Source organism: Cydia fagiglandana, chromosome 4, assembly GCF_963556715.1.
Source record: "Cydia fagiglandana chromosome 4, ilCydFagi1.1, whole genome shotgun sequence".
Taxonomy (NCBI): domain Eukaryota; kingdom Metazoa; phylum Arthropoda; class Insecta; order Lepidoptera; family Tortricidae; genus Cydia; species Cydia fagiglandana.
Window position 1 is genome coordinate 22,105,001 of NC_085935.1, and position 20,219 is coordinate 22,125,219.

Here is a 20,219-nt window from a genome sequence, read left to right on the forward strand (position 1 = left end):
ATTTAGTCTATCTTGTCTACGCGTTCACAAAGAAAGAAAAAATAATAGAAATCCAAGGGGTGACGGAGTTGTACATTTTTCCGTGTTAAATAGGTTAATGAATCAGCAACGTATAAAGTGCCGTTAAAACATGTTTGTTTAGTTCCCCGTAGCTTTATTTTAAGTTAGTTCTTTATTTCATTGTGTAATAACCACGTTTAAAGCGCTCGGTGCACGAGCACAATTAAAATGGCGACTGACCCAACGAAAAACCGCATGCAAGTTTTCAAGAACACAGGCAAAGATGTCGACGTAAGTATTTACTGATTTCTTTATCCCATGAAACACTTCAAACAAATGAAGGAATTGTTAATAACAGTTGCTAATTTCGTTTGTACGTTTGCAGGAAATGCGCAGGCGGAGAAACGAAGTGACAGTCGAGCTGAGGAAGAATAAAAGAGAGGAAACCCTTCAAAAGCGGCGAAATGTGCCCATCGGTGATTCGACGGACGAGGACGAGATCGAGAGGACGTTGGCGTCGACAGACTTGAAGGAGCTGGTGATGAACGCGGCAAATGGCGAAAACCCCGAAGTACAGCTGGCGGCCGTGCAGCAGTGCCGCAAGCTGCTCTCGTCAGACAAGAACCCGCCGATCGACGAGCTCATCGCCACCGGCATCCTGCCCGTGCTCGTGCTGTGCCTGTCGCGTGCTGACAACCCGACGCTGCAGTTCGAGGCGGCCTGGGCGCTCACCAACATCGCCTCTGGCACGTCCGCGCAAACCAACAAAGTCGTACACGCGGGCGCCGTGCCCTGCTTCCTCCAACTCCTGATGTCCCCGCACGAGAATGTCTGTGAACAAGCCGTATGGGCGCTGGGAAACATCATTGGTGACGGTCCAGTGCTCCGAGACTTTGTTATCGACTTAGGAATGGTGCAGCCCCTCCTGAGCTTCATCAAGCCTGATATCCCTATTTCGTTCCTGCGCAACGTTACCTGGGTGATTGTGAACCTGTGTAGGAGTAAGGATCCGCCGCCGCCAGTCAAGACCATCCAAGAAATCCTCCCCGCACTCAACATACTCATCATGCACAGTGACATTAATGTAAGTATTATAAACAAAATAACAAACACTATTGTTTTACAAATAGATAAAGGTTTCGTCACACAGGAGCGTTTTCCGGGCGGGGCGGGAGCGGGACGCGCCGCTTTTACATATAAACCGCTCAAGCTCTGCCCGGAAAATGCGCCTGTGTGACGAAACCTTAACAAAACATTGCATTTTGCATCAACATGTTTAGTTTAAATACAAGCAATCTTGTAAACTGGACCGCTGAAAGGCAAAAATTGCCACATGTTGCACCATAGCTCTATTTACATACAAAGGTGCTAAGTATTTTCCAAGAGGTAATTACATTTAATTGACTTTCTCAAATTACACTCATTTGTTGTTTACCAGTTTAACTAATCCTTGGTTCTGAGAATACATTTAGTTCACAAAATTAGTTGGCAAACCTTGTTTCCTAAAATAGATTAAAGTTGTGACAATTATTTGTACATTTTTATAGGCATGTTTCTAGTTGAATGATTGTTGTTATTAGTGATCAAATTCATAACAATAACAGTTGTATCAAATCAAATCATTTCTTGCAGGTAGGGTGTTGTTTTGATGGATATTGTCAAATTTTGTTGTAGAAAGTGTGGAAGTTAAAATTTGATGATCCATGTGTTTTGATGTAATTCCTTCACAATATAAAATGACTGTTATTTACGAAATGCTAAGTAACAGATGGAGGGTAGTTTCACTTTTAATTGACTATGTTAGTTTAAAAGAACACATAATAATGTGTAAGTACCAAGATCTAAGGTATATAATTAACGCCAGTGAAAAAAGGAATGTATAAATTTGTCTAAAACTAATTTTATTTTCCTAATTTTAGAAGGTATTTTACAAACAAACTTTCCAGAAGTTGCCTAAAGGACATCTCTCACATATTACAAGTAGTTATGCAATGGGTTCATTCACTTGAATGGCCTTGGTTCGTCAAACAAGTGACCTGACTTGACCTTATTAGTTAATCATAACAAGAATATTTTAAATGAACTGCCATTTTCACTACTAACTTAAAATGAAATGCGCGCAATTTAAAATTACATTTAAAGCAGAATTTACTTTATTGTATCTCGTTTTTTTTTAATTATCATGAATTCCAAATCCAAATAATGAAATTATTGACAAAGACCTTTTTAAACTACATTTTAAATAAAAGTTGATAGAATTGGGGACTAGGAAAATAAGTGTTTTAAACTGTTTCATGAAGTCATTTGCTTTGAGTACTGATATCCTTTGAAATTGCCACAAATCATGTAATAGATCCTGTAGACATCTTATAACCACTTTAGAAGTCATTGAAATAGCTAATGTTAATATTCCATTAAGTAGTGTGTTTCATTGATAATTTAGAACACTATGAATATTTCAACAAACTGACTTCAACCAGTTTTTAATGGACATTTGAAAGTGATCTCTGTAGCCAACCTGCTTGTCTCCCTATTTAGCAGGAATTGCAAGTGCCCTCAGCTGTGGCATTCTCGGGCAAGAACATTTTCTGTGCAAAATGGAGAATGTTCTTGAGAGTGCCGCTACTCATGAGTCTTCTTCTTAGTCGGTTCCTCAAGGCTGAGGGTCGTGACCATCAGGAGTGCAGTTCTTCACCACCGCTCTCCAAACCCCTCTGTCTTGGGCCAGCTGTATTGACCCCTGGATGTTGACGCCCGTAGCGTCGCGTATGGCATCAGACCACCGAGTTGGAGCCCTGCCTCTACTCCTTCTCCCTTCGACGCACCCAACCAGAACGAGCTTTTTCAAAGCTGGACGGGTCTTGGCGGGCCACATGGCCAAAGAAGGTCAACATTCTCTGGAAGCATGTAGTTGAAAGCCGGGTGGTAATATGTAGCTCTTCGAGAATAGACGCGTTGGTGCGGCGTTGCGTCCAGGATATGCCCAACATTTTGCGCCAGCACCACATCTCGAATGCGTCTATTTTTGCTCTCACACGTGGCTTCCATACCCATGTCTCAGAGGCGTAGAGGAATATGGAGAAGATAAGGGTGCGCATAAGTCGGACTTTCGTGTGGCGGTATATGTTCCTGTTTCTCCAAATCTTCTCCAAGCGCTTCACTGCTGTTTTTGCGATTTGTGACCTTCTTATGACCTCCTTCATGCAATCTCCGTTACTGGATATCTGCGAGCCCAAGTAGACAAAGTCTTCTACCAAGTCCAGGTCACGCAGTTCCCCCGTCCTCTGCATCTGCCCAGCTCTGTCGATGAACATCAGCTTTGTCTTCCGGTTGATATGGAGGCCGTATTGCGCACTGAATAATTCGACCCTGTTCAGAAATGCGGCGAGTTCTGTCTCATTGGCGCCTATTATGGTCGTGTCATCGGCGAATCGCAAGTTACTGATTAGGTGACCACCAACACGGATACCACCCTGCCAACTTTTACGTTTACTCATGAGTAAACTAACAATTAAAAATATTAGATTATAAATTGTACAATCTCTTGTTCCAGGTACTAGTAGACACAGTATGGGCGATCAGCTACCTAACAGACGGTGGCAACGACCAGATACAGATGGTGATCGAGTCAGGCATTGTGCCCAAGCTGATCCCGCTGCTCTCCCACAAGGAGGTGAAGGTGCAGACGGCCGCGCTGAGGGCTGTGGGCAACATTGTGACGGGCACGGACGAGCAGACACAGGTGGTGCTCAACTGTGACGCGCTGTCACACTTCCCTGCTCTGCTCTCACACCAGGTAACATTATAGTTTTGTTTTAGTGAATATAACACACATTTTCAAGTTTAAGTACTGACATTTAAGATAGGAAGAAAAAAACAATAAAAATTTGATTCAGACAATTTATTCCATTCTGTGTGTTACATCTGCAGTTATAATACAAGAAATAGTAAAATGTGAAAATATATAAAGAAGAGACGCTTTCCACAAAGATTTTCATACATTGACCCGCCTGGTGCTGTCTCTATTGCACGCGCATAATTATATTGCTATCTCGCCCATGATGTCGGTTGGTAATGTCACTGCGAGTTTTACAGCAATATAAATATGTGTGTGCAATACACATAGCAACAGGCGTGTTAAATAATTGCCTACTATTACCTTTTAGCTTATTATTTCGGAAGCTATATCAATATCTATCCATTCATTACAGTGCGAGTGCTTCAATTTGTAGACTTCCTAACATTTTAAAATGGTTAGGACTCGTCCTGTCTATACTAACAATTTTATGTAACTGCACTCTCTAAAACTACTTCTGACGATTATTCCTCTATTCGTGTTTCGCGAATCCCGACAGTCAAATCAACAAAATAAAATCAAAAATCAACTTTTCTTTGTCCGCAGAAAGAAAAGATATGCAAAGAAGCAGTATGGTTCCTATCTAACATCACAGCGGGCAACAAGAAGCAAGTACAAGCGGTGATCGACGCCGGTCTCCTCCCCAAGATCATCGAGAACCTCAGCAAGGGAGAGTTCCAGACGCAGAAGGAGGCCGCCTGGGCCGTGTCCAACCTGAGCATCAGCGGGACCAAGGAACAGGTTGCTACACTGATACAGTGTGGGGTCATACCGCCTTTCTGCAATCTTCTCAGCTGCAAGGACACGCAAGTTATTAATGTAAGTTGACATGTTACAGCCTTCTGCAACTTTTACCTCTGAACACTATTACGCTTTAACTTACCTACAGTCACCTGCAATAATATGTTACACAATAAAGGCCGCAAAAATATCTGATACGATCTTATATGTAGAGCCATAAGAGCGTGTCACATATTTTTGCGGCCTTCGAAGAGTAACATACTATTGCAGGTGACTGTACATGTTTTGATTGCATCCTAAAGGAATCTGACCGCTTTGGTAACCATTTGGTAAAGATTGGCGCAGGCCAGTGCTTACACGAAAGCCGTTTGATCTATCAACCCCAGAGTTCCTTGCACCAGTTGTTTATGCAGTTTCAATGAAGAATACTTTCATTTACATCACTAATCGTATTGACAAATTAAAAGACAAGCTAAAATTAAAAAAACATGTTTATTCTAAGAACTTGTTTAAACAGACGTCAGATTTATTCTCAAACAAGAGTATGACTCATTGTTTGAAAACATGAATTACGTTATAAATTTAGATAAAAACATTTCTACAAATTTAAAGCCATTGTTGTTAAACTGTCAATACATTCACCTTGTTAAAAGCAAACATCCTTTTAATGCATAATAAACAGCCTCTCACGGGGTGTTATACTGCAGCGGATTGGCCTCATACAGGGCAAAACATCTCGGATCCCCGAGAGACCTCCCCGAGGTCCTACTCAACATTAAAGGTTTGATAGGATTCCTCGAGGAGCTAGGCTGGCAGGACTAGTCCACCCCCTATCTAATTACCTATTACCAATAAATAAAGAATGAGTATGAGTATCACGCAAAATAGGCGCAAGACGTCGAGTTGCGGAAAATCACCCGAACTACAATACAATACAATACCTGACGCGTTTGAATTACACTAGTTTTTCTTTGTAACCAATAAACTTGTCTGTCAAGATGATTCTTAGCGGCACGCGATACAAGATATGCTTAAATACGAGTTACACTAAACGCTGTAACAGACGGTCGTGCCGGACCTAGCTAGTTAAGGACGAAGCTATAAGTGAGAGCGGGAAAGAGATAATACGCCCTTATCAGTGTGTTTGTTAAGAATTATGTCATAGTCTAAATGTAAATCTTTGCTCCATAGGTGGTGCTTGACGGCCTCAGCAACATGCTGAAGATGGCTGGCGAAGGCGCAGTGGAAGTGGCCAACCTCATCGAGGAGTGCGGAGGCCTGGACCGCATCGAAGCCCTACAGAGCCACGAGAAGAACGAGATCTACAAGATGGCCTATGATATCATCGAGCAATACTTTGCTGACGAGGTCAGTAACCGTCTTTTACAAGTTTTTTTTAGTTTCACTCGTAGGCTTCGTTATCAACGTGACTGTTGAAAGAATAATACAATTTAGCGGTAAAAGTTTGTATCAAAAATGAGATTTTTGTCAATAAGTTGACTATAGTTGGTCAAACCAATTATCAGTTTGTAAAAACTGGGAAAACTACTCATCCTTTTCTTTTGGGTGCTAGTACCAGTGTAAGACAAAGATAGTAAGATTGTCTCTGTCTATGATTGAAATGAGTGTCCTTTGACAAACTTTATATTGAATATTGCAGGAGGAGGACGCGACGCTGGTGCCGGCGGCGGCGGACGGCGGCTTCACGTTCGACCCCGCGCAGGGCGGCGCGCACGACGGCTTCCACTTCTAGGCGGCCCCGCCCCGCGCCGCTCCACACCCCGCGAGGGCTTCCCCGCCCCGCGTCGCCCCGCCACCCCGCCGCGCACGCAGACAAGCTTCACGAGAGTGCGAGTGAGTCACATGTGATATCAGCTCTAGCTTGATCAGAGATCGTCGAAACGGATAGCTGCTGTGTATACGTTGTTACAGTGGTTGCAACGTTACACTTGATATAATTTGACAGTTATAACCCTATTGAGATAATTGATTTATATCGCAAAGACTATCAGTTGAACGGTAGGTCTTAGTTTTGTTTATAAAAGGGCCAGTTCTTGCTTTGCGGTGACTACATGTATTGTGTCGCCCTTTGGATTTAAAGAAATTAAATTACTTTGCCGCAATTTTTTCTCGAGACGCACTACAACAAATGTGTTGGGCGTAACTATCACAATAGCATATGTTAACTACAACATCATAAAAAATATTATTATTCATAAATTCGCGTGAACTTTACACGCGACTAAAATGCATGAATCTCATGTGATAGAAGCTGCACCTTGACGCACATGTGACTCACAAACGGTTGTGACTTTTTGTAATCGTAATTTAAATCTTATAATAACATTTTATAAAATGGGGGCTGGGGTCGAACGAATACAAAAAAGTCATACACAAGTCGTAATAAGACTAAATGCTTGTATATAAGTCTAGGAATGACGTTTTGATTTAATCCCAAAGCCTTTGCTCTATGACACGATTGATTTATGGCGAAAGTAATGCTCTCCCACTCCCACGTATAGCGGCGTCCCTTTCGGTTATAATCGTGTTATTTAGCACGCTTAAACAACTAAAACCCTAAGTAATCGTGAACGTATCTTTAGTGAATTTTAAAACAACCTCCCTGTTGATATTAAATATTTGTGATTTGTATAGTTAAAAATATGTATACATTTTTCATATTGCCTTCAACTTAAGCTTAAGCTTAAAGGTCGGATGGCAGTCGCTTCCTTAAAAATTAGTTCCTACGCCATAAACTTAAGAATATATAGCCAGTCTTTAATTAGAATAAAATAAGCATTAAATGTCGGGAACACACAACCCCACTGGTGTTGCAGGTATCCATTTGCGACGGTAATTGCTTACAATCAGACGATTAGTCCGCTCGTTTGCCTCTTATATAATAAATATATAGGATGGCGACGTTTTACTAAAAATGTATACAGAGTTATAACTTATACACGTGATTCAAAAGTAAATAGGTAATTTTTGTACAATGATTTTGTAGTGAATGTATTTAGCAGGGAGGTTGTTTAGATGCTTGTGCCTTCGTCCATTATCGCAGGCAGCCATTATAGCGGTATTATGGACGGTGGTATCCGTTTGTTTGATGCCCTAGTATAATGATTATATAACTTAGGGGTATCGTCTTGGTTCGTCCCATTCGTTTTTCGTCAAGTTCTTAAATTAGTCCTATTCTGCTTTCGTCACTCATTCTACATTGAAAGCCACCGACGATTGTGATGAATGTAGAATGAGTGACGAAAGCAGAATAGGACTAATTTAAGTACTTGACGAAAAACGAATGGGACGACCCAAGACGATACCAACTTAGGTACGGTTAGCCAGTAATGTGGCTAAAATTTGATATGGAATTTAGATGTTTTTCTCGATTTGGATGTATATTTTGTGGTGGCTGACTGTACAATAAAAGAAAATTCAAAATAGAATACTTCCAGTTGTTAATTAATTGTTTCCAATTATTTATATATATATATTAGAACATTTATTTAAAAATGTACTTGAAATATTTTTAGTGATTTAAAAGAAGGGTGTCAGACAAACTACCACAGCATCTTATGCCAAAATCACCCAACGATAAACTTACATAATATAATATATGTCAGACCACAGACAATAATTAAAGTCAGAAAGATGCTTTTGTAATAGATGACGCTAATATAGCTTCATAAGACGTCATGAATTATTTTTTAAATATGGTTTTATTGTCTGTGGTGAATGATGTAAGTATATCGTGAACTACTGTACACGTTCGTATTTATTTCGCCATACTCGGGCGGCGGGGCTAGCTGTAAGTAAACTAAGCGACTTCACGTCCGCTCGGCGGCGCAAAAAGGCCCTAGCACCGACATTGTATAAACTAGGTAAACTAAGTGTTGTCGACACCATTGATATCTTGTAAAATAGAGTTAGACCATTCTGTGCAAGTGTTATTTTAGACGTCAAACTTCTATGAAACTAATGACGTATAAATAATCTTGCACAATGTGTTGTCAAAATCGTTGCAGAGTTGAATGAATGAAACGAATGAAATCTCGCAGCAACTTGGTGTTGCCACACGTAAAAAAAAAACGGATACATTTCAATCGTTACGTTCAGGATTTTATTTTACAAGATAAATGGTGTTCACAGGTACAACACTTTCTCCTATAATTGATGTAAAGTTAAATCGGCTGCCGACGGTGCTGCGGCTTCGTTGTGATAACTCTAATGTGATGATCTATTGTTTTTTTTTCACTTGTTTTATCGATTTCGTAATATGATGGACAAACACGAAAACGAGTCGTACAGAGGCCTTTTCTGTAACCGAAAATTAAGTTCACTGGAGAAAAAATACGACACGCTCTTATGGCTCTAATAAAAATAAGATTGTGTTTAATATTTTTTGTGCACTTTGTTGTGGCAAAAAATAGAATTCAGTGCACTTAATTTTCGGTAACAAGAGAGACAGTTCGTTTTTCTGTCTGTATGACTCAAATAGCTTTAATGAAAGCGTCGTGAGTTACTAGCGTATGCATCGACAGCTTTTGATATAACATAGTATTTATGTTTCATTTTAACTCAGAACGTAAGAGCGTAGGCTCTATGAAATTATGTTCAGTATGACATTGAGCCCATTTGTATCTATATCAATAAATTCTGTCCAATTTTATCGTTGTTTTATTTTCATTGAAACAATTTTACATATTTATCAGCACGATAGAGTTGCGACTCGGAAAGGTATCGAAAAATAATTAATAGATTTGCAAAGTATTCAGTCCAATTATATAATAAAAGGTGTATAAAAAAATATGTTGACGGTATATCAGTTTATTGTTTTGTTTATGATACAAAATCAGTCTGATGAACAGTGTGTGTGGTTGTTTAGATAAACGATTCATACGTGTTACACCACCACAAATAGGTACAATTAATGACACAAGTGACTACAATTCGCAAACCTTACTATACTATAAATGGTGTACCAAAAAAGTTACATCTTATTTAGATAATAATTGTATTATTTAGTTTAAAAAATCAGTCAAATAGAAGGCAGGGTGGAGGAAGAGGAGCGTTTGCCGTACACCTTATTGAGCTGAAGCACGGTTTTCTGTAACAAATACATTGTTATTGGTATGAGAATATTTTTTTTGACGACACTACTACTAGTTTGGCGAGATGACCCAAAATGAGTCTTGGCCTCCAACACAAGACATTTGATGACATGAATACTGTTATTTAGACTCGTAAAGCGTATCATTTGAAACCATAGAGGTATAATAATATAGAGATGACACGGGGGAGGGACTAAACGACCGAACGAGATGCTCTTACGGAAATTTCAGAAGTAGCAGAGAAAGCGGTATTATTGCTTGTCCTTGTCACAGTCTCACTTTTTGTTTGTTCCCCACCAAGAATTTAGTATGGTTTATGGTGGGCAACAAATAACCCGGCCGAATTACGTAGATTGTTTTTGGTATGTTGTCAGGAATGTTAAAACGTGCTTTTAATATTGTCGCTTTGCGTATGTTTTGTCCCTCACGGAGGCACGCGTAGAGCTCATCTATGTAATACTAGGTTTATGTTTGAAACTTACCCTCTTATGGTAGCAGGCAAAGCATTTAACATTCCCCGAGTAGGAGGAGTCTTCGGACACTTGCGAGCAAGCTCGCGCCGCCACCCGCCCGCTCAGTGCGTCTTCTTCGTAGAACTTGCCCACTTTATGACGGAAACTGGCGATAATTGATGATAATCAGAATTTTCAGACAATTTAGCAAAGAAGTAATTAATAGTGAAGTCTGGAACTCATAGTACGCGAAGTCTTAATTCAACTAGTAAGTATTTTAGAGTTAGATCACTAACTGTGCAAGTGTTATTTAAAAGTAGGTAATTAATTCATAGAAGCTTGACGTTTAAAATAACGCTTGCACAGTCTGAGCTATCAAAAGCGCTGCCAGCTTAGCTTGGTCTAACTCTAGTCGGTGAGTAGAAATAGTTATTTGTTTTACAAGGGGGCAAAGTTGTTGTTTAACCGCTCCACACAGGCGAAAAATCAATAAAAGTCGGACAAAACCTAAACATTTAGGATTATTATAGAAATCGTATTAATGCAGGTTTGCCAACTAATAAAAACAAAATTACAATTATATTATGACATTTTATTAAATTTTGATCATAATATCTTCTTCTAAAAGCGAAGCTTCTTGGGAAGCGACTTTTTACCACCCAATTTTCTTAGTCCTGTTATATAAGGATCGGAAGACACTAAAAGTCTCTTGAAAGTGTCTTCCATAGCCATTTGCCTAAAAAAAATGTCGCTTAGTCACATTTTTGATTAAACTAGTCATCGATTAAAATGAAAATTTTGTTAAAATGTCGCGTAAGGTCGCATAAAATAATGGTTGTATGTTAAAACCCAAGTTCTGTAGTTTCTAAAATTGATAATATCAAAACCGGATCTATCAGGAAGTTGTACTTTTCTCCTTGGTGAAGTTGAACAATGTGCAAAAAATACAAGACATTACACTTATTTTTTTTTATAATAAACAAGCAAGCATAGCTATCAAAAGTAACTATTAGTAATTAGGTTATTACCTCCTGGAAGGGTATCCATCATTAAATCACAACTTTCTGAAAGCAAACGATAAATAAGTAAGCACATAAGTAACACTTCGCAGAGCACTAAAATATTCGCCTTTGAACAAGTCGAACTTTGGAATGAGAACGTGTCGCGTAGATGACTCTAACATGAAAATGATTATGCGAGTAGCGTGCACTGTTTATTGGACTACCCGCTAAGATTGGTTTTTGCCTGTTGGGGCTACTTAGAAGTTTTTTGGTTTTGTCCGACTTTTATTGATTTTTCGCCTGTGTGGAGCGTAGCGAGTTGTTCGAAAATGGAATCTTGAGCGTTGCGAGGGTTTCAAAGCACGAGGGTTAAACAAAATTTGCCCCCGAGTGAAACACAAAATTTTTCACCACATATGTACCAATCCGAAGCAAATATTAAATGTTAAATATCAAACAAAATCAAATCCAAATGAATGTTATTAAATATTTATCATCCAAAATCATTATTTAAAAGTCAATTTTACCAGCAAACATAAGAAAACAACTCAAAATTTGCATTTGATTACTTTGCCTCACATGTGAATAAAATGCAACTTTGCTATCAGTTTTTGAAGTGCAAAGTAAGCCTTTCCGAGTTGGTGTAGTGAAAAAGCCTTTAATAGGCACACCTACTTGGGCAGTGGCGTCTCCCAGCAGTTATCAAGCCGCTTGGTCTTCATTATAGAAGAGAGCCGCTGCAGCAAGCTATAGTTGTCCTGCTCTATCTTGCGGGCTCGGTCGGCCTCTCGTTGGTACTTCTTCAGTTTCACGGCGACATGAGCGCGCGGGGGAGGGGGTCGGTCATCTATGGCAGGGAGCGCTGAGCGGACCTTGACAATATGATGATTCATAATAATATAGGTATATAAAGTCGATAGTAGTAGGTATATAGGTAGGTACCTACTTCAAAGTCTTTATTGATAAAATATAATTTTACATTTCAGGTACCGGTACCTCCAATGCTAGCTTGGTACCTACTTAATTTAAAAAAATAAATGATATATAAAACGTTTATTTGGATGGTGCAAAAACACAATTTACAAATAGGTACATTACAAAGAACAAAACTAAAATATGCACAGAGTTTAATTAACAATAAAAAATACTTAAACACGAAAAATGGGTTTACTTGCTGTACTCTGTGTGCATTGCAGCAAAAACACAAGGGTTCCGACTCAGCTATACGCGTCGCTCTAAATAATAAACATATACTTAATCTCGCTGCTGAAATTAATTGAAACTTGTATAGATATGTGCAAAATTTGCACTTTATGCCTGTTGACCTTCTCGCTACGCTCAATAGTCATATGCCTTATGGGAATATAGTTCAGAGCCGGAAACTGCTACCAACTTTTAGTATGTTGTTGGGCATGGCATTGGGTCTCCAAAACTGCCGGGAGACGGCGGCGCCGGCCATCTACTTCAGCGGAATGACGTCATCAAAATGACTCCCGCTTCGTTGCGAATATTGCATACTGCACCCAAATTATGCATAGCACATACACGTGTGGGGTATTAAATGAAAGCCAATTAAATAAACTATATTTTATTCATACAAAGTGTATCAAAAAATGCAACAGTTTAAGAGAAATTTACAAAATAATAAAAATCACGTAAAAAAATATTCGATTATTTGGGTTTTACAACCAAACCAAAAGTCGGACGATAAAGCAATGTACTACAACATTAAAGATGACGTCTCAAGCCATACACTGATATCAATAAAATCAAAATTGGACCAAATATGTGGAAATTATGCATTAAAATGTAGATATTCGCCCATACAAAGGCATAAAAGTTAACAAAATCAAAATTGGTCATTTTCAGGATAATCCGCATAAGCTTCTAGTATGTTATTAGCAATATGACCTGGAGTCTAAAACTGCCGGAAGACCATCTCTGTTGTTCCTCAGTTACAAATAATGACGTCATATAAATAATCACTGCCGAATTTCGTAAAATGTAAATTATAGCTATACCACGAGTCTCACATACACGTGAGTTACATGTAACGAAAGGTTATTAAATGTATTATGATTCACCTAAACATTGTTTGTAAAAAAAATGTACGGTTTCAGAGCTAGAAACAACGAAATACCACTTTTTATGGAAAAAGTAGATATGTATCAATTTTATAGCTAAACTAAAACCGTCAAAAAAATTTTGCGTATAACATTTGAAAAACTTGTTATTCAACTATATATCACAATTTAAATTTTACATTTCCGACAAAAACTGTGGAAGTTGTGGAAAAAAAACTAAAGCGCCCCAACAATTCTACCTTAATGCGCTCATATTATGCAAATAATAGTTCTATTTATCGAGTATTAAATGAATGAACATTACATAAAATACATGAAAACGACATTTTAAAATGGAACCTTAATTAAAAAAATAATAATTTAGTTGATAAGTAAGCAAAATACTGTTTCTTTAAGTACCTAATCTCCTCATTTCAAAGTCGGTTAAAATGTGGCTTTTGTGACCTGGGCTACAAAGACAAATAAATTGACACCTCATTTATCAAAATCAGTTCAGTTGTTTCATGTAAAAAATACATAATTCTTGTAGGGATTTTGTTGGGCCTTTGTTTTCGTATTAGTTGGGCAACCGTTATATTTGGCCGTACGATTTGCTGGAGGGCCCTCGACAAAGGCCCTCCCGAAGATTCCCAACAGAGGGCCATAAGAGTAAATTTTTCGTTGGGCCTATTTAAATAAATCATACAATTATTCAACGGTGGTGGTTTTGGTTGGGCCGTGGTTGGGCCTATACACATTGTTTGATCGTTGGTTAATTGTTACATTTGGCCGTATGAGTTGCTGTAGGGCCAACTGCAAAAAAATAAAAAAGGGCAATTTTTTCGTTGTGCTTCTGTTTGCAAATTCAACAATTACCCAACGGCAAGTCAGGTAGGTCGGTAGGTAGTCGTGCACCAGATTGAAGGCCCAACACAGCTTGTCCCACAAAGGGCCAACATTGTAACTTTAACGTTGGGCCTTGTGTAGGATTCTTACAATACTACCGTAGGTAAATAGTTGTGTAATTTATAGTGTGCCTACAGTCTAATTATATAATGGGCTTTTGTTTACGAGTCCTACAGTTACCCTACGTTAGGTAAGTGGTTGTGTAATACAACGTTGGGCCTTTGCTGATAAATATTACAATTACACTACGGTAGGCATTGGTTGTATCCACGTGAAGGCCCTAGGCAGCAGTTGTTGTTAATCTTCTCTGTATCGTTCCAATTTTAGTATATGTACTGCCGAAGCAAGTACACTTACTATACACTCTAATTTGTATATATACTAACCGCACTTCGAAACTTCGTAAGCGAGATTTATGTTTTTTGAAATTTAAATTGAGAAAATGTTGGTAAAATACAACTTTTTAAATGTATGTATACATTTTATAGTTATAGCTATTAGATTTATAAGTTACTTTAAAAAAATATTATGATTATATCCGGAATAATCGAGAAAATAACTATAACTTCGATGTTTGGAGACAGTAACGCCATCTAGTGACGCCACAAGCAAACTCAACTGGTAGCTATTTTGATGACGTCACGCAGCCCCTGGCCTCTGTTAAAATGCTCGTGTGATATTTATTTATTTGTTTATGGTGTTATACTCTGTCAAGCCATTTCCGTCATTAGAAAACAGCGACAAATTTAAAAAATGTAGGCGTGAAGGGTTATCGTCCCATATAAAATTTGAATTTCGCGACCTTTTCTAGTGACAAACTTGCTTGGCCGGCTATAGTTATAAATGCGACATTTGTCCTCACTGGGCCATCGAATGATATCGTTGATTAGCCAACGTTACTAAAATACACAAAGGCCCATTGTTGGGCTTCAGTGCCACTGCCAATGTTGGTAAATGCGATATATGTCATCATTGGGCCAAAGAATATTATCGTTGTTTAGCCACCGGTACCAAAATACACACAGGCCCATTATTGGGCATCAGTACCACAGCCAATGTTGGTAAATGCGATATTTGTGCTCTCTGGGCCAACGAATGTTATCGTTGTTTAGCCACCGGTACCAAAATACACAAAGGCCCATTGTTAGGCGTCAGTGCCACAGCCAATGTTGGTAAATGCGATATTTGTCATCATTGGGCCATCGGATGATATCGTTAACTAGCCAACGTTACCAAAATACACAAAGGCCCATTGTTGGGCATCCGTCCCACAGCCAACGTTGGTAAATGCGGTATTCGTCACCATTGGGCCAACGAATGTTATCGTTGTTTAGCGAACGGTAGCAAAATACACAAAGGCCCATTGTTGGGCATCAGTGCCACAGCCAATGCTGGTAAATGCGATATTTGTCACCAATGGGCCATCGGATGATATCGTTGATTAGCCAACGTTACCAAAATACACAAAGGCCCATTGTTGGGCATCAATGCTACAGCCAATGTTGGTAAATGCAATATTTGTCGTCATTGGGCCATCGGATGATATCGTTGATTAGCCAACGTTACCAAAATAAACAAAGACCCATTGTTGGGCATCAGTGCCACAGCCAATGTTGATAAATGCGATATTTGTCATCATTGGGCCATCGCATGATATCGTTGATTAGCCAACGTTACCAAAATACACAAAGGCCCATTGTTGGGCAACAATGCTACAGCCAATGTTGGTAAATGCGATATTTGTCGTCATTGGGCCATCGGATGATATCGTTGATTAGCCAACGTTACCAAAATAAACAAAGGCCCGTTGTTGGGCATCAATGCTACAGCCAATGTTGGTAAATGCGATATTTGTCGTCATTGGGCCATCGGACGATATCGTTGATTAGCCAACGTTACCAAAATAAACAAAGGCCCATTGTTGGGCATCAGTGCCACAGCCAATGTTGGTAAATGCGATATTTGTCATCATTGGGCCATCGGATGATATCGTTGATTAGCCAACGTTTTCAAAATACACAAAGGCCCATTGTTGGGCATCAATGCTACAGCCAATGTTGGTAAATGCGATATTTGTCGTCATTGGGCCATCGGATGATATCGTTGATTAGCCAACGTTACCAAAATAAACAAAGGCCCATTGTTGGGCATCAGTGCCACAGCCAATGTTGGTAAATGCGATATTTGTCATCATTGGGCCATCGGATGATATCGTTGACTAGCCAACGTTACCAAAATACACAAAGGCCCATTGTTGGGCATCCGTGCCACAGCCAATGTTGGTAAATGCGGTATTCGTCACCATTTGGCCAACGAATGTTATCGTTGTTTAGCGAACGGTAGCAAAATACACAAAGGCCCATTGTTGGGCATCACTGCCACTGCCAATGTTGGTAAATGCGATATATGTCATCATTGGGCCAACGAATATTATCGTTGTTCAGCCAACGGTACCAAAATACACAAAGGCCCATTGTTGGGCATCTGTGCCACAGCGAATGTTGGTAAATGCGATGGTGGGCCAATACAAAATTAATGTTGGCTACGGAACGAACCTCATCCCAACGTTTTCCCTACCGTTGGCACCGTGGGCCCCAACGAAAATGCTACTAGGGAAGATGACGTCTCAAGCCATACACTGATATCAATAAAATCAAAATTGGACCAAATATGTGGAAATTATGCATTAAAATGTAGATATTCGCCCATACAAAGGCATAAAAGTTAACAAAATCAAAATTGGTCATTTTCAGGATAATCCGCATAAGCTTCTAGTATGTTATTAGCAATATGACCTGGAGTCTAAAACTGCCGGAAGACCATCTCTGTTGTTCCTCAGTTACAAATAATGACGTCATATAAATAATCACTGCCGAATTTCGTAAAATGTAAATTATAGCTATACCACGAGTCTCACATACACGTGAGTTACATGTAACGAAAGGTTATTAAATGTATTATGATTCACCTAAACATTGTTTGTAAAAAAAATGTACGGTTTCAGAGCTAGAAACAACGAAATACCACTTTTTATGGAAAAAGTAGATATGTATCAATTTTATAGCTAAACTAAAACCGTCAAAAAAATTTTGCGTATAACATTTGAAAAACTTGTTATTCAACTATATATCACAATTTAAATTTTACATTTCCGACAAAAACTGTGGAAGTTGTGGAAAAAAAACTAAAGCGCCCCAACAATTCTACCTTAATGCGCTCATATTATGCAAATAATAGTTCTATTTATCGAGTATTAAATGAATGAACATTACATAAAATACATGAAAACGACATTTTAAAATGGAACCTTAATTAAAAAAATAATAATTTAGTTGATAAGTAAGCAAAATACTGTTTCTTTAAGTACCTAATCTCCTCATTTCAAAGTCGGTTAAAATGTGGCTTTTGTGACCTGGGCTACAAAGACAAATAAATTGACACCTCATTTATCAAAATCAGTTCAGTTGTTTCATGTAAAAAATACATAATTACATACGTAGATAGCAGTTCCTGCTGTAGTTGCGGTAAATATTAATATGAAATAGACTCTTATTGTCATGGCCTAACGCTACATTATTAGAGAAATGTAAAGTTACATGCCAGTAAGTAGGTACATGCCTAATACAAAATGCCTTATCGAGGTAAATGCCCTATCAGTTCACTTATACATAATTATATATTTAAGCCTCGATTAGCCTTGTACATACATACATCACTGGCTCAGTGACCCAAAGCAAAGAGGATCTTCTTATAAAAGTGGAATCTTGAGTGGTGCAAGGGTTTCAAGGCTGAGCTGAGAAGGCTGGCAGAATTTTCCCTCTGATCCTCCCTCTGATCATTCGAATCCTCCATAAGGCATCTTGCTAACTCATCGAGACGACGCCCGCTAGGCCTGCTAACATCTACGGCCTGAGAGTTTCAACGTTAGATGCCAAGCCACGCCAGGCCATAATAGTAAAGGTCTAATTATTGAATTTTTATTTTTTGTCCGACTACGGCAGAATTTGCTATCTATGCGTGCATGTGTAGGTACCGTTTGCATGAAACTACTGAACTGATTTTGATAAATGAGGTGTCAATTTATTTGTCTTTGTAGCCCAGGTCACAAAAGCTACATTTTAACCGACTTTGAAAGGAGGAGATTAGGTACTTAAAGAAACAATATTTTGCTTACTTATCAAGTAAATTATTATTTTTTTAATTATGGTTCCATTCGAAAATGTCGTTTTCATGTATTTTATGTAATGTTCATTCATTTAATACTCGATAAATAGAACTATTCTTTGCATAATATGAGCGTATTAAGGTAGAATTGTTGGGGCGCTTTAGTTTTTTTTCCACAACTTCCACAGTTTTTGTCGGAAATGTAAAATTTAAATTGTGATATATAGTTGAATAATAAGTTTTTTAAATGTTATACGCAAAATTTTTTTGACGGTTTTAGTTTAGCTATAAAATTGATACATATCTACTTTTTCCATAAAAAGTGGTATTTCGTTGTTTCTAGCTCTGAAACCGTACATTTTTTTTACAAACAATGTTTAGGTGAATCATAATACATTTAATAACCTTTCGTTACATGTAACTCACGTGTATGTGAGACTCGTGGTATAGCTATAATTTACATTTTACGAAATTCGGCAGTGATTATTTATATGACGTCATTATTTGTAACTGAGGAACAACAGCGATGGTCTCCCGGCAGTTTTAGACTCCAGGTCATATTGCTAATAACATACTAGAAGCTTATGTGGATTATCCTGAAAATGACCAATTTTGATTTTTTTAACTTTTATGCATTTGTATGGGCGAATATCTACATTTTGATACATAATTTCCACATATTTGGTCCAATTTTGATTTTATTGATATCAGTGTATGGCTTGAGACGTCATCTTTAATGTTGTAGTACATTGCTTTATCGTCCGACTTTTGGTTTGGTTGTAAAACCCAAATAATCGAATATTTTTTTACGTAATTTTTATTATTTTGTAAATTTCTCTTAAACTGTTGCATATTTTGATACACTTTGTATGAATAAAATATAGTTTATTTAATTGGCTTTCATTTAATACCCCACACGTGTATGTGCTATGCATAATTTGGGTGCAGTATGCAATATTCGCAACGAAGCGGGAGTCATTTTGATGACGTCATTCCGCTGAAGTAGGTGGCCGGCGCCGCCGTCTCTCGGCAGTTTTGGAGACCCAATGCCATGCCTAACAACATACTAAAAGTTGGTAGCGGTTTCCGGCTCTGAACTATCTCTGCGACCGTTTCCCATAAGGCATGGCACTACAAGGTTTTAATTTGGAGTAACTCGATAAGCTTGTGATTCACATTGTCCGATCCGAATGAAAACGCTCTCACTAGAGACACTAGATGTGGTCATGGTCAGAGCGGCTACCGCGAAAACCGAAATGCGCAAATTGCTGGGATCTTTCTATTTTACTCCAATGAAGGCGTAATTAGAGTGTCAGAGAAAAATCCCCGCAATTTGCGAACTTCGATTTTCGCGGTTATAGCCCAGAGAGAATTCAGTATACCTATATGGTGCAAGTATTTTTTTGAATGACAAAGCTTACCTTCGATCTATGGTCCTGGAACCTCCTTTCCTCCCATGGCTGAACGTACAGCTTATCCCGACGTGACAGCATAGCGAACGAGCAGCAAATACAACTGTTTTAAATGAAGTTTTAAGTTGTTGAATCAATAGTAGTTGCTAAGTCAACAAGATGACCTATTTTATTTTTGTTTGTTATACGTTAACTGCTTGTTGCCCCTACAAACGATAGAACAGGTACAATAGTACCAACTTGTACTAGGAGAATTGTTATCAAAATGTTCTATAGTTTATAGAAAAAAAACAGTATTATTAGAAGTCGATAGCAGCTAGTGACACTCCTACAAAAAATTGGTGCTCTTTGTGTAGTTCAGATAATTTAATTGCTATTTATTGCTGTGACAGTACGACCAGAGGATATTATCCGTCAAAAGTCTAATAGCGATCGACCCCTAATATATTTAACTATTTTTAAACAGCCGATTCTAGGGGGCATTAATACAGATTACTCAATATTGAATTG

General features: G+C 38.5%; 2 protein-coding genes across 2 annotated transcripts; one reads left to right on the forward strand and one right to left on the reverse strand.

Moving 5' to 3' along the window:
• Positions 1–18: 18 nt before the first annotated feature.
• On the forward strand, positions 19–6,400 carry LOC134664044 (importin subunit alpha-4). Its single transcript, XM_063520612.1, has 6 exons — positions 19–291; positions 386–1,084; positions 3,554–3,796; positions 4,403–4,675; positions 5,789–5,965; positions 6,258–6,400. Exons 1-6 carry the CDS (start codon positions 229–231, stop codon positions 6,348–6,350), a joined length of 1,548 nt encoding a protein of 515 aa, XP_063376682.1. The 5' UTR covers positions 19–228; the 3' UTR covers positions 6,351–6,400.
• A 3,238-nt stretch (positions 6,401–9,638) lies between these two features.
• On the reverse strand, positions 9,639–19,790 carry LOC134664059 (uncharacterized). Its single transcript, XM_063520629.1, has 4 exons — positions 19,719–19,790; positions 11,840–12,036; positions 10,194–10,329; positions 9,639–9,707 (listed from the first exon to the last, which is right to left on the reverse strand). The coding sequence occupies exons 1-4, from the start codon at positions 19,788–19,790 to the stop codon at positions 9,639–9,641; spliced, it is 474 nt and encodes a 157-aa protein (XP_063376699.1).
• Between the last annotated feature and the right edge of the window lie 429 nt (positions 19,791–20,219).